The 15,608-nt window shown below is 35.8% G+C and overlaps 1 protein-coding gene across 3 annotated transcripts in view; it reads right to left on the bottom strand.

Moving 5' to 3' along the window:
* LOC138310338 (uncharacterized) overlaps window positions 1-15,608 on the bottom strand; it is a 91,976-nt gene that overhangs the window by 42,588 nt on the left and 33,780 nt on the right. For 2 of the 3 annotated variants that reach the window (XM_069251516.1, XM_069251517.1), the window contains exons 2-8: window positions 13,101-13,304; window positions 12,421-12,709; window positions 11,998-12,131; window positions 10,880-11,506; window positions 7,078-7,725; window positions 5,990-6,622; window positions 1,378-1,989 (exon numbers count right to left, since the gene is read on the bottom strand). In XM_069251516.1, coding sequence (XP_069107617.1) covers window positions 1,378-1,989; window positions 5,990-6,622; window positions 7,078-7,725; window positions 10,880-11,506; window positions 11,998-12,131; window positions 12,421-12,709; window positions 13,101-13,304 — 3,147 coding nt within the window. The remainder of the gene's footprint in view (window positions 1-1,377; window positions 1,990-5,989; window positions 6,623-7,077; window positions 7,726-10,879; window positions 11,507-11,997; window positions 12,132-12,420; window positions 12,710-13,100; window positions 13,305-15,608) is intronic. The other variant, XM_069251518.1, reaches the window with a different exon arrangement.

The following is a 15,608-nucleotide window of genomic DNA, read 5'->3' as shown; positions in this document are numbered from 1 at the left end:
TGCCTATACATGCGAAACATTAGATAACTCGTATTAAATCTATAAATAATGTAAATGTTTTCAATAAACTCTGTTAAAACACGTACAGTTAATGAATTAGGACTTAATTTCTGATAAGATCAACAGAAAACCTAACAAATTAAACAATAAAAGGACAAAGACGAAAACATACGAACAAACACATAAACAACACAATTTGTTGGGTTTTTTTTTATAAATATCGACATTTTCCTAAATAAGGTAATACCATTATATTCATTCCTTATATTTTTGCTGTCATGACAACGTGAAAGGCGCTGGATAAAATCATTCCCAGTCACAGTATACCGTATAGCCATTATTTTTCACGGGGATCAGTTTTCGCGATTTTGACGATCATTGGCGAAGTTGTGAAAATTTCATCAGTGAAAAAATATGAAATAGAAAAATTCAAATGAATTCTTCAAGCATGCTCGCAAAAAAAGTGAATTTCGTTGATTTTCTCGTTTGAAACCAAATTTGCGAAATTTTCGACCCGCGAAAATAACCGGCTTTACGATATTGAAATTTCGATTTGGGTCGTCTCAATTATATCACATTAAACATTCCATATAAAGGAAGGGAATATACGCGCAATGTAACGAGTTGATTACCTATGTATCTTTAACATACTGCCAACTCTTATTTTTCGGGAGTTCAGGAACGTTACCTCGATCATTGTAAACGCCTTGATCGCGAGAGCGCTATTAACCTCAACCCCATATATAGGTAAAATTTCATTATATATTGTTATATTGTTTCTATAAATAGATTATACTAGTAAATGTGTTGACATGCTTCATTCGACATTACCGAGTGCGTTTTTGTTAAGGTTATGGTTAATACTCTCTCTCCGAAGAGTTTTAAAGTTTTGCGAGGGCGAGGACATTTTGTTTATTAATTTGTAACTACTGTAAATATGCTAACTATCTTAGTGCATTCAAATTTTCCGAAAATGTTTGTTGTAAGGAATCCTGAGATACGAATGAGTTTCAGGCTTAAAGGTTGCATAACCATGTCTATTTTTGTGTCTTTTTTAATCTCGAAAACAGCAAAATATTAATATAAATAAGACCGATAAACGGGGCTTACAGCTTAATACAGTACCTCCTTTAAAATATGCCCAATTAAATTCAATTTTATTTTTCAAACGCAATCATACGTTTTGGGACAATTATACTTATAATTGTAGATATTTTGTTTGGAGGAGTCAATTACTCTAGGGGAAAACTACGATCATTAGCAACCTTGGCTGAAAAGAACAGAATCTGATATATATGTAAGTTAATAAAGAACGATAAGTTATTTCTATCATTCACCATACTGACCGTTCTGTATATATGTAGTTATCTCCCCTACCTCCTATTTGTCCGGCCCTGACGACTTCGTCTCTTGGACCATACCAATACTGTATTTCATCCACAAGGGCGCTAACTCTCGCTGGTTCATCTCGTTGTTCCCTTCCGACGTACACATTGCTGCCGTAGGTGGCATCATTCTGACTCTGCGTCCATGTGGCAGTGGCACCCTCTTTTCTGCCATCTAGATAAAGCGATAATCCTTTCTCAGGTGTCCATGACACCTCGACATTGTGCCACCTATCGGCTTGGAAATTTGGACTCGTCACCTGCCACGTTTTCCCGTCTGAGTGGAACTTGGCGACCAAATTACCGTCCCGGTAGAACAAAGAATAAGATGGCGCTGAGACAAAATAGGACCCATCCACAAGTTCTCGCGATTTTATCCAAAGTGACATCGTCAGGCCGTTTTTACATTGGTTGATGTCCGCCAAGCACTTGTCGTCAGGGATACCAAGATCCACGTACTCTCCGGTTCCAGCCAATGAGACGGCGTTTCCGATTTTGCCCGGGACTATCCTGGCGCCATTTGCTAAAGTAACAGTATATCTCGGGTGACGAACTATACCATTTTGTTCGTCCTCCATGGAGAAAGTCTCGTGAGGAATGTTGTCTGTAGGAAACGTGAAAACCCACCAATCATAAACATCCACATGCATGTTAATAAATAAATAACAACACTAATACTAATGGAGGAGTCGACAGGACGGTTTACACATTTCCGATTCTAAAATTCAATTTTTCTCTATGACAATATTTTTTTTGTTTAAAGTGTTAACATAAAATATCCTTTCTAAGTCCATTATTATTTTAGATTTTAATATGCAAAATGGAATTATAATCTCTTTGAGTAATAATCTCAATCTACATTATTTTCTTGAATTTAAACACGTAACTATTGTAATTCTTTACTTAAACATACATTCCATCAAGAATAGAAAAATAAAAAATAGCAGAATTCTCTTAACTGAAATGTTAACAGGTATAAGTAATTCATTAAATAACATATGTTCAAATTAAACAATGTTATTGGAAATAACTTAAGTGTATTTTCAAAGGTAATTTTAGTTCCAAACAGCATTTCAGTAATCCTCCGTTCGCTACTTAGTGGTTTCATACGCTCCATTCTCATGTCCAATGTTCCTTTTCAACTTAGGTAATGTTAGTCATCAGTGGCGGTTCTAAAGAACTATATAGAGAAGTTTCCAAATTTCCTAAGGGGTTCCGCGCATGTAACAATGGTGGGAAATTTCCAGTATTTGGAGTTTATGAAGGCCTTTGGATCCATCAATGGCCATGTTAAACCCACTCCTGCCCTATTACCTTGTCCTGTCAACACCTCCTCAATGGGACGGGTATTGTACCTAAAGGTTCGGGATCCACTAAACTACGCCTACCTATATTGGGTCATTTCTAATAACCTAATACCATTTCTGATTCTATTGTTTTCGTTTTTTATTGAGGCCGTATTATGAAACCATTCTCCTGCTGTGGCACATGTATGAAATAAGCTTTAAATATACATTTACACACTTTTTGTAATAAAGACCGAGTTAGATCTGATATGAACAAACAAATTATATATTTAAGGGTCAGATTTCTCATCAGAAGTAATAGAGTTTGACCACAAAAACACGCAAATTAACATGAGAAGAGTTTCATAAACGTCCAAATAATGTGAAACGGATTTTATGAAATAAAAACAATATAAAACACAATCGCTTACACTACACTTCGCAGCGCCATGAAAAATATTTCTTTTCTAGTAATCCAAAGGGATATAAATACTACAATTGTTCATGGGAGTAGCATACCAATTATGTGTTTGCTATATGTTTCCTATGTTTTAATTAATCTTTTGATAAATTCAAATGAGTTTTCTGAACTAGAAAATGTAATATTGAAGTTGTCTATATCAACAACTATTCCTCCCTTCTATACACATGTTGTATTAGTTGTCACTAATTGCCATGTACTGGTCCTAGTTCATTGCTTCAACAAACGCAGCCTGGCTGATTCCATATTTATAAAAATGACTACTGTATCAAATGTCGTGAAACAGAAATCAACACCAAACCAATCATTGATCAGGGTCTGTTTGCCAAACAGTTCCAACGAAGCAATCCATTGCTTCTTCGCTAAACAAAATGCGTGAAATATATAGCAACTACCATTGGTATGTCTCAAAGAAGTGGAATCGTATGCTGTCCGCATTTGGCAACATCAATGGATGAAATGAATCGGCGATTTGATGACAGGATTAGATCGTTATGGTAACTTCTAGATGTTCACCATTTCATGTAATGATGTGAATAATGTGAGTAATACGCGTTTGATTTTAAGCTTTTGGGTGCTGAAGCAATTATTTGCAAGATATTATAAAGCAACTGAAAAGCTAATGAACAGTATACAGAACTCTACGTACAAATGGAGAAAACATGAAAGTATGTAGGAAAATTTGCTTTTAGGATAGAGGTTATGTTTGGTTATTATAAGGTTTTAGAAAAGCATATTACAAAGGAAATGATAGATGTGTTAACTATTAGGAAAATGAAAGTGGAGAAACAAAACAAATTGGATCGATTTTCTATGGATTATAAATCTAAGGTTTCTTGTATATAACAAAAACAGCATGCGAAATGTTAAAATGGAGGCATGTGATTGATTGACATACAAACAACGACTCTACCTAGGACACCGGAAGTGATGTTTCCGCCATGATGGATTTCACAGATGAACTCCTGACAAGAGTTTTTTTACACTAGAAATAGTCCCTCAAAACAACATATTACACAAAGACTTCCTCCTATGGAATTCTGAAAGGACGAGAAATCTTGTAAAAATAGATCAAGAAATATCATGCAGATGCAAACCACCCATATAGATAGATATCTAAAGAGAGATTCTACAGAAAGGAACCGGAAATGCTTCAACTATGAATAACTACTATCGAAGCCGGAAAGCTAATTCCACAATCGTCAACAGCGTGTCCAAAACATGTTGACTGTATATTGAGATTTATAATATCAATTTATAATTATCAAATATAACACAATAGTCTCTAAAACATTCTTTGGACATCAAATAATGCCCAGAAAAACTAACTGGAGCATTTGATTGAAACGACATTTTAAACGTGTCGTGTATTGTGCGTCTAGTTAGCTGGAATAGAGCACAGGACAGTAGGAAATCCATATGATAATAAAATCATAAGAACAAATCACTTTAGATTGTGGAATAGCGTACCGCATCATATAACTGACAAACACTCGCAGGATGGTCTTACAAAACATTTTTTTAAATGCAAAAAAAGAGAAAGTTTCAAATGCATTGATGATTCGACATTCGCAAAAAGATACATTTATTTATGGGTTTATTTTATTTATTTATCTTTTTTTATTGTTTTATCATTATTATTTTTTTCTATTGTTTTATTTTGAGTTTTGTTTTTAAAGGGTTTTTTTCTTTTTCGTTTGTTTTCTTTTGACCATCCTGCAATGCATATAGCCTACCACTAAAGACAGACCATGCAGACCAAGTAAGTAGATACCATGACACCATCACCCATCATCAAGACATGCACCGGCGACATTGAAACTGCCAAAAATATCTTATGTCTGCCATACCTTTCTACAAATAACAGTTTATATGAACTCTAAATAACTTCATTCCATAACATCTACCGATCATGCTAGAAAACACCATTCACATGTCTACTAAAGTCAACAATATCAATGCTTCGCCGAAACTGAACACTGATCAATCCGCTAGCCTTAATCATTTTCACTAGAGCGCCACCTTACGGCAAAAATATCATAGCGCGATCAGAAAACAATCTAGTCCGTATCTATACACACAACATTGTGACGTCACAACAAACATGACATGAAAACGAACAACGAATAAAAAACGAGATTAATAGAAGTGAACATACAAGCGTTTCAGCAACACAGAGCAAGTGGATAGCGCATGCGCCAAAATGTGCATCTCGTCGATATGAATGTTACGAAAACATAACTTTTAGGGCATTTAAATAACGAACAACATCGAGAAGTCGGTACACATCAATACATTAATACAAGGTAAATATTTGTGTACAATGTTCAATAAATGTGGTTTATAAATTGTATTATAAAGCAACGAAAGTATAATTTTGAAAAGAATGAAATACATTTCAATTTCACAGCAGCACTGTTTCTATATTTACACCTCATTTTGAAGGCAATGTGCCCTATGAAAAATCTCGAAATCTATTCCAGAAAACAGAGAAATGTTTGAACTGAATGCGTTAAACAAATAACTATTTTATCGTTCAAAGTTAAGATATACAGTTTATATTATGATTGTTTGATATGCATGTATCATGGTTAACATAACATTACTCATTGCAGCTGTGAAACATGTTAGATTTTATAATTAAATATAATTATCGCTATATCCATATTATGTATTGGTATATCAATGAGGTTAATATTATTTCTCGCTCAAAATAAAAATACTTGGTAAATATATGTTTACTAGAATGTCTTTTAACTGGTACAGAGTACAAGTACAAATGTAATTTACGACTTTCGTTTTAATATTTTAAAAGCTATTTAACTTAAAATACTTACCACGTAAGAGGTAATTAAAGGCCAGTAACTCTTCCCGCCTGCCGAACCAGATCTCCATCTCATCTATAGTCATACGGGCATCGTTAACTCTGTCGGTAGAGTCGCCATCATTGGCTCGTCCGACGTAGAAATTAGGCACGGAGCTGGCGACCTCTAGCGGTACATTGGTGTAACGAGATTTAGCCACGAGAGTGTTGTTGACGTACATAGACAGACCATGATCCGGATGCCAGGACATCTCCATGTGGTTCCACGTATCCGGTTCCATACGTGGGAAATTGACCTCCCAGTGTTTCCCGTCCTGGTCAACCGTAACATAAATATTCCCATTTTTATGGAACATGCGCAAACCATTCTTTCCGGTTGACATGATATACATATTCTCATCAAAAGCTTCAAAATTCATCCACGCGCCAATCGTGATGCCGTTCGGACATTTTTCCAAGTTTCCGAGACAAGAAGTCTGGTGTTGACCAATATCTAAGAATTGTCCGAAACCGTTAAACTTTAGGGCTCTGCCTACCACTCCAGGGACCTGGATGGGCGAACCGGAAGTCGGTAGATAGAGTTCCGAATGTAAAAGTTTTCCACGGCGCATGTCCTGGAAATCGATAAGATAATTTGTGGGCTTTCCTGTGGGACAAAAGAAAAAATACAAGTAAATACATTAATGTAAATTCACATTATCTATAAAGTAAACAACGCTAACAATTGGGTTTTGTCGTCGCTTTGCTGGTTTGGTTTTATTAGTTCAAATAAGGAGATTTTGCGTCGTGATGTAAATATGATGTTTTATGATGTTTAATTTATAGAACTTCTTTTATATATTTTATTGCTTTTGATAACGTTTTACCAGATTTGGTAACTCATTTGACTTGCGAAAATTTAAAAACTTCATATACAATAAAGCCTCGATACGTATTTCCAACGCCTTGGTGTGAGTAGTAAATCAACATTATCGTCAGATAATGCGTGAGATCAAATTTCTCGGAAGACAAGAATTGAAAATCGTGAGTCTCCCGCGAAAATAGTAAGAATTTGTAACTATGTAGATGACTTTGCCTATAGCTCAATCATAGACTTCTTACCTCTCTGTAGGTATCCAAACGCTGTAAGATAGTCACGTGGTCCATACCAATACGCCAATTCATCGAACGTGCCTTTACCATATTGCTGGTCTTCCATGTAAACATTTCCACGACCCAGATAAATCTTGTTCTGCAAGGTGCTTTCAATTAAACTTTCCGGTAGTGGATCCGTTCTTCTCGACGCGTCCGTATCCTTAGCAACGGGAACTTCGTCAACAAAAACTTCCAAACCGTTTTCAGGATCCCAGGAAATTTCAAGGAAATACCAATTTCCCGGAACAAGAACGTCAGTCGATGTTTCCCATTTTCTGGTCGATGTACCGGCTGTGACCTTCAAGTTCCGTCGTCTGTTGCTCAAAGTTATGCCGTTATGTCCACTGGTGAAAAAATACATATTATTTCTGAAGGTCGTCGGTCTAAACCACAGCGATGTGTATATACCATGGTGACAGAAATCTAGATTCCCGAAACATTCGGAAGATTTTTCTCCGAAATCCACTACCTGTTGCTCGCCGTTCAACTTTATGGCCTTTCCGATTTTACCATTGACCAACTTTGGTCGGTTGAAGGTTTCGATGAGTAAAGTTGGATGAAGTAGACGATCACCAAGTTTAGAATCCATTCCGAACTGATAATTAGCTGGCTTCCCTGAAAATTAATGATCCGTTGTTTAATTAAAACAGTATTTGCAAATTTATCGAACAGTCTTTCGCCTTCAGTACATTGTCATACTGTATATCAGGGTTGTTTCCCTTTATTCACTCCATCAGTATTGAGGAGCAGTGATTTGCTGAAAGTGGGTAAACTTATTGGACATTTTTTCTGTTTTTTCTGTTCTGGCGGAGTGGATTGAAGGGAAGTAACTTTAATAAATCAGAATATCTCTAGATAACGTGTTGGTTAGTGTAAGTCAAGGATTTATATGCGAGATATAAATCCTATGAGTAAGTTGACTTTTATTACTATGTTCTTAATTTGCATTTCTTTGTCATTATACATGCTAGTCGATATTTATATTTCAAACATCTAAAAATGCACATAAAAATTTCTAGTTCGACACCTTATGCGATAAACAATAGTCAATTTTCGATGTCAATAACTTATGTCAACTTGTTCAGGTAGTGTGAGTTCAAGATAATAAAAGTTAAATATAATATCTGAGTCTAGACTTAGTGACGTTCGATTACCTCGATATTTCTTCTTAATTAATTTGGCTACTAATTCCCAAACATTTGGGTCTTTTTTCGGAAAATAGCAAATAACTAACCACATATGGCGCATAGAAGTTAAATTAAAAGTTCTTCTTTGCAAAATATATATATTCAAGTCAAGATTTTTCAAAGATGAACGATGCTTTGAAATAAAATCAACAAAATAGCAATTAAAACAAAAAGAAAAAAGATTGGGTCCAATTATATTAGACGGGCTACCAACCGGCACCTATTCAAGGGCGCGATCCCACTACTGTCTGACACGGGGACTTCTGCCTGCTGTGTTTCCACCCTGGGCCGATTCGTCCCTCCTTAGACAACCTGGTCACACTGGGCTCCCCCGATGTGGCCATATTGATACCAGACTTAGCGCGGACGCCCTATCGACATAGGGGACCGGAGGGTAGGACTCCCGCCCTCAAACCGTCCACCAACCTCGGCCTCCAGGTAGCTGGATTACAGGAGCACGCCACAACTCCCGGCCGACAGACATATCCACTAAACGGACTTATTAACCTACCTAACGGGTTTGTATTTAGATTTTTTAATTTAATCAAATATCATTAAGATAACAAATATGCATTGCTTTATTTATACAATTTATTCTATGTAAATCAAAAGAAATTCAAACTTTAAAACAAAATGATCAAACCTTTGACACGTCACGAATATACATGTACATGTACCATATGGTTGACACAGGTGTGCTCATGCATTTTTCACCCGTAAACATACACGGGTGTCGTGGAATCTATGCATGCATCGTCACTAAAAATTATCAAAATAGAAATGTGACAACTTAAAAGAATTGATATACACGTATGTAAAGATAGCCGTAATGTATATATACTGTTAATTGATTATTGTTTATTTATATGTAAATGATGACGTCACACACTGCATGTGACAGGTTTGAGCACCCTAAGACAAACACATACACATTGTATGCATTCATGTACTATATGTGTATCTTTTAATTAAAACACGTTCATATATCCTTGAACCTGTTTTTGGGTTGTTCGTCATGTTCGATTTGTGTACTAATGTGTTCACATTAACGACATACTTCATATTCATGCATATGCTCCAGTGTATATATACCCCCGAGGGACGTTCGCCTACATGTACAGGAGTCAAAGTTCATATGAATGTCTAGGTGTCAAAGTTCATTGGGAACGATTGTAGATATTCCAGAAAAGATAATTAACATGTCTATCGAATTGAGGTTCATTTTTTATGTTATTTCTTAACATTTTGTACTTTCTAATCGGTATCTTATTCTAAGAATTATCCCAACCTGTCTGCCAACCTTTTGTATCCATTAGGTGAAAACACCTGTATAACACCATATGTTACATTCGTGACGTGTCAATGCTATCGATTGGATCATATTGTTTTAAAGTTCGAATTTCTACTTATATGCTTAAAACAAAATATGTAATTATAAAAATTCACATTTGTTATCTTTAGAATGTTTTACTAAATTATTCAATTTAAGTATAAACCAGTTTGGTTGGTTAATGAGACCGTTTAGTGGAGATGTCTGTCGGCCGGGAGTTGTGGCGTGCTCCTGTAATCCAGCTACCTGGAGGCCGAGGTTGGTGGACGGTTTGAGGGCGGGGGTCCTACCCTCCGGTCCCCTATATCGATAGGGCGTCCGCGCTAAGTCTGGTATCAATATGGCCACATCGGGGGAGCCCAGTGTGACCAGGTTGTCTAAGGAGGGACGAATCGGCCCAGGGTGGAAACACAGCAGGCAGAAGTCCCCGTGTCAGACAGTAGTGGGATCGCGCCCTTGAATAGGTGCCGGTTGGTAGCCCGTCCAATATAATTGGACCCAATCCTTTTTTTTTTTTCTTTTTATGGAAAAACTTTTGATATCAATGGAGTTTTTTAAGCTTTGTATTTAATCGCTTTTACGTTTGTTTGTTTGATTATTTTAACGTCCTATCAACAGCAAGGACCGCCTCCGAAGTATGCAGCGCGTGAAGTGCGAGGTACGTGTTTTGGGAGACTGCGGTGTATTCGTGTTGTGTCTTCTTGCATAGTGGAACTGTTGCCCTGTATAGTGTAATATCATTGAAGCATGCCGCCGAAGACACCAAGCAACACACCCCACCCGGTCACATTATACTGACGGGCGAACGTACAACAAACAACGAAGTAGCAATGGTCATTCTTTAAATTCACTTATTTTTTTCAAAACAAATTATAAAATTAATAAAAAGAAATTTGATTTAAAAATATTCAAAATTTAAAAAAAAATCATTTACATCTTGTGATCCTATGATCACAAAACTTTTTACTTCAATTTGCAATTCAAAAGTTATTTTTAGACATTTCGTAGAAGAAATTGAAAAACCTTTCAAAAATTAAGACCAATAACATTCTTGTGCGTATAAGACAGAAAAGTTAACTGCCGAATAAAAGCTTGATTTTATTTTAAATAATGACGTAAAACGCAAAAATGAGTGACGTAATAACTACTAGGCCTACCTACCCATGAAAAAACAGATAACAATCCGTTACTACATTATGAAACAATGGCAAACAGCAAAAATAATATATATCAATTATTTTCAAAGTCTTACCTCTCTGAATGAGATCGAGATAGAGAAGAGAAAATCTGTCCCCATAATGCATCTCGACTTCGTCAATGGCGGCACTTGGATATCTCATTGACGTCATTCCACTTCCGGCTCGACCAATCAAAAAGTTTTGTTGCGTAGAATCCGATGAATCGTCCATTTCCGGCGTTGCTTGCCTAGTTAACATTTCTAAATCTAAAAACATATATAATCCTATTTTGGGGGACCACGTGATTTCAATGAAATGCCATTGGCCAAGCTTAAGTCCGTAAAAACTGTCCGACCATTTTACTTCCCCATTGGAAACCTCAGCGTGCATGTTAGCGCCTCGTGAGAAAATCTTTAACCCTTTCGGCCCGCTGGTAAAATAGGGTATATCACCAGTAAGGGATTTAAATTCGATCCAAAAAGAGATTGTAAATCCGTATAAACATTTAGTGACGTCACCCAAACATGTTTCTCCGAAGTCTTCAATCGTGACGTATCCTCCGTCACCGTAAAAGGTCAAGGCGTTTCCAATTTTACCAGGGGTCAAGGCCACATTTCCATTAATGTCAGTGTAAGCGTTGTTCACGATAAGTTCATCTCCAATTCGCTCGTCCATTGAGAAGTAATACCGGTACATTGGTCCTACAAAACAGAGAATATAAAAGTTAAATGGCCTAAAAGGTGTAAAAACATACACGCCATATTATTACCTTTGAAACATGGCAATATAGGGGTTATAAGTAATGTCAAACATTAAACCTTTTGTTTTTGAGAAGACAGTTCAAGTACAAAGGTTATAGCTGAGAAGAAAAAAATGAATGATTGCAGTTTTTGAAAAATAATTTTAAAAAGCCCATTATAACTTATTTTGAATTTGTCGTTTTCATATTCGAAGATCTTGGAACTAGATTGTGTTAGACAACTGTTGTAAATGTACATAGCATTTATAGGCTTAGTAAATGTCTATTATCAAACATCTAGTCTAAAAAAGTATCCGAAACTCGGGGCCAACATTTATCCAACAATAATAGATTATTTCATGAATATAAAATCTTTTAAATGAAACGAATACTGTAGAACACAAAATGGTCCATGTGAAGACTTTGATCATACTGCATAGTGCGCATGCTCACCTATCTCTTTGATTTCCTCTTCCGTTTTGAAGTCCGACCAAAACTTCAGCTCATCCACAGTGAAGGTGGCAAGATCACCTTGCGCGTGTCCGACAACGAAGTTGTTATTCCTTACACGAGATCTGGCCGCCGCTCTAAGAAAATAAAAATATATGACAAGATCAGTCACAAAATTAGAGATCGAAAAAAAGACACTGAACCCCTAAAATATCGTGTCAAAATGTGACGTCACAATCACTGGAAAGTGGAACTAATCAATAGAAACTGTATTTCAGAAATGTATTTTTCTGCACCAAACAATATATATCAAAGTAATGTTTGGTGTTATTCGATACTGTATTTTTAGATAATATTAAAGGCCAAAGTTTCTATATCTACAATACATGTACATATATAGTTTGTGCTACCATGGAGACAACTCACCTCTGCTGAGGGTTTGGACTTTTATCGACAGGTTCGCCATTGATAAAAAGGTTGAGTCCTTCATTTTCTTTCCACGTGACCGACACGTGATACCATTGGTCAGACAGAACGTTATCTGAATTCACTATCCAAGTTTGTCCATTTTTCTTTTTGAAGATAAATTCGAGCAGGCCCTTTTTATACGTCATGGCGATCCCGTGAGACTCAGCATCATGACCTCCATTTGTCATGTACACACCTTTGGTATTTCCAGCATCCTTGAAGTGGACCCACAGTCCGAGGGTGTACCCTGGAGTATGAAACAATTATTTATTGTTTATCATTATTCAGTTATAAATATTGCACATGTAAAATGTCGTTTGATGATTTTAAAAATAACTCCCAAAATTTTCGATTCAAAAGACAGAAACTAAATTCTAGATCATATGGTAACACAAAGCAACGAAATTCGTACTGTAGAAAGATCCTTGAAACTTAGATTAGACATCAAAGGTCAAAATCACTGAATTATACGCCATTATAATTTGTTGCCGAAATCAAATGCTAACGTCATCACTTCATTTGCCATCGTACATGTGAATTACCTATGAAAGAAAGGTCAAATATTTGAAACATTTTCCATTGTAAAACGTCCCCTATATCGAAGGTTAATGTCGTGAAAACATTCACTGCAAGCTTACCGTTAGAACAAAGGTCAAGGTCGCCGAAACACTCGTAACGGTGTCCGGGGCCGCTGACCTGAATCCACTCTGAAGGGTCAAGGACGAGGGCGTTATTGAGGGCCCCGCGGGTCAGGACGGCATCACCGTAAACTCGAGCGTCCAGTCCCGAGGGGTTCGCCAGGGAGGTCCCTTCAATGGCGTCCATTGGTAAGTGGTAAAATGCTGAAATGCAAATATATCATTTTTTAATGTTAATTGATATCAATTTTATCTGATACTTTATGAATACATTTGTATATAATGAGACATTTTTCGATAACATTTCGTGATTATATAATGATGGTGTTAATATATTAGATTTTTATATCTAGTACTTTTTTCATTTCAAAATATGTTATTAAACAATACAACTTATACAGGAATTACAGAGAAAGATATCATATTATTGTATTGATAAATGGATTAGACAACAGGCAAAGCCTATATAGGTCTTCTCCAGAAATCCGGTTTTACTAAACTAATTAATTATTAATAAATAAATATAGATAGTGTTGTCTCAGTATATAAAAATAATAGAAATGAAAAGAAAAGTGTATAATATTAGGAGCATACTCAAGCAGGCCATAGAAAAGAAAATAACTATTTACAACAGATAGACAAATAAGTAAATATATATTTAAATGAATAGGTAATAAATAGGCAATCTTTTTTATAGAAAATGAATTAATTAAGTTAAGTTATATTTAGTACTTGTATGATAAATAGCCAATTCCATATAATAAAAAAATAACACATTGAGGTATTTCAATATACTAAGGGGCATAACTCTAACTAAGTCTGGTTCGACGAAACACTTTACAGACAGATACAGGGGCGATAACCCGTCCTGATTTAAAGCTGTCGTGACACACACACACGCAAGAAAAGCTTATCTGAAGACGGGGCGATAAAAATATTGACCCATATTTAAGTAGACTCTATCAATTTCACAGGAGAAACATCTTTGGAATGCAAAACTCATCTCGATAGCACAAAATAAACATTTTCCTACGGAATATAGGCAGGCCAATTGTTCGCCATTTATAAAAACAAATGGAATTTCACATTAAAGTGCCACTGCGATATACATATCAATCGTGTTTCTCTTATCGTGTTCTTAAGGAGTAATCACATTAAAATCGTGATCAACGTAATGTAAGTATATCAGCAAAAAATTTTTACACGCTTTTCATTACTGAACCTACTATAAAACGTAGAATGTGGCCTTGGTGCTGTACACGTGCGAGATAAAAAAATGAAATCTTCATTGTGTACATATATATAGCGATGATATCTTTTTTTTATTTTATTTTTTTTTCTGCTTGGTCAACTTTATCTAATTCTAGAAAATGACTTCTTGTTCATTATCTCAAATAACATTTGTTATAAAATCGTTCTGCAGTAAACTTTATATCCATTTCTTACTGTGCACTCGAGTGTCACTTTTTGGTATTTTGAAGCATTAAATGTAAGTTAAGTATTAATAACTACAAATGGTATTTGATATGATTGTATGATACATTTGCTCATATATATAAGTCTTTGACAAGGGAATCCGAAATATCTTCTTCAAAATATCAGATATTTCAATAGAACCAAGGAGAAAGGTATCATATTTCATTTTTTATAACCAATTTCAAATTAAATGGGTCCCACTGTAATTCATTTGTATATTACATGCATATGTACAAACTGATTGACAGTAGAGCCAATGAAATATACCTGACTACATCATACATCATTTACTTACGGCTTGAATTTTTTAAAAAATCGTTTTTATCCAGTTAAACATACAATTCTGAATGGAATTCTATTCAACATTAAATGTAACGATATGAAACAGAAATTATGGGATGTCATTGAAAAGAGCAACATTAATTTGATCTGTATTTGATAGGAATGACTGACATGTTAAGTTGGCTAATAAGGTCAGTTTATATCATCGTATCATCAGATCCCCCGCCCTCCCGAGAGATCCCCCCCTTCCTCCCGCCCCCTCCCGAGAGATCCCCCATCCCTCCCGCCCCTCCCGAGAGATCCCCCATCCCTCCCGCCCCCTCCCGAGATAATAATAGCTGTGCATGTGCTATCATTCCGTATGACAGTTATTTGAAAACAACAAAACATATCTGATACGAAAGGAGAATTACGTTGTATATCACATCCGACAGGAGAATCTTTTGTGACGAAGGGTGGTGAGGGCATTCTCAAATTTGAAAGGGATATAAAAATAAGTTACAGTTTATGTCAATCCAGACCCACCAAAGTCCACATATAGACTATCTTTAGACAATTTAGGGGTTTAGATAAAATATCAAATTGTATTCTCAGATTCGTATGATTGACTTAAAAAATCTGTGACTGAAATCACAGGATCTTGATGTTAAAACATTGTTGGTGCACCAAAAACAATATTTTGATTAGATGAAGGAGGCGGTTATTAAAATCACAGGGGTACGAAGTGTTATTGAAATTATGCCTGTTATT

This window comes from Argopecten irradians, chromosome 16 (assembly GCF_041381155.1).
Source record: "Argopecten irradians isolate NY chromosome 16, Ai_NY, whole genome shotgun sequence".
Lineage (NCBI taxonomy): Eukaryota > Metazoa > Mollusca > Bivalvia > Pectinida > Pectinidae > Argopecten > Argopecten irradians.
This window is presented reverse-complemented; position numbering and strand designations above follow the sequence as displayed.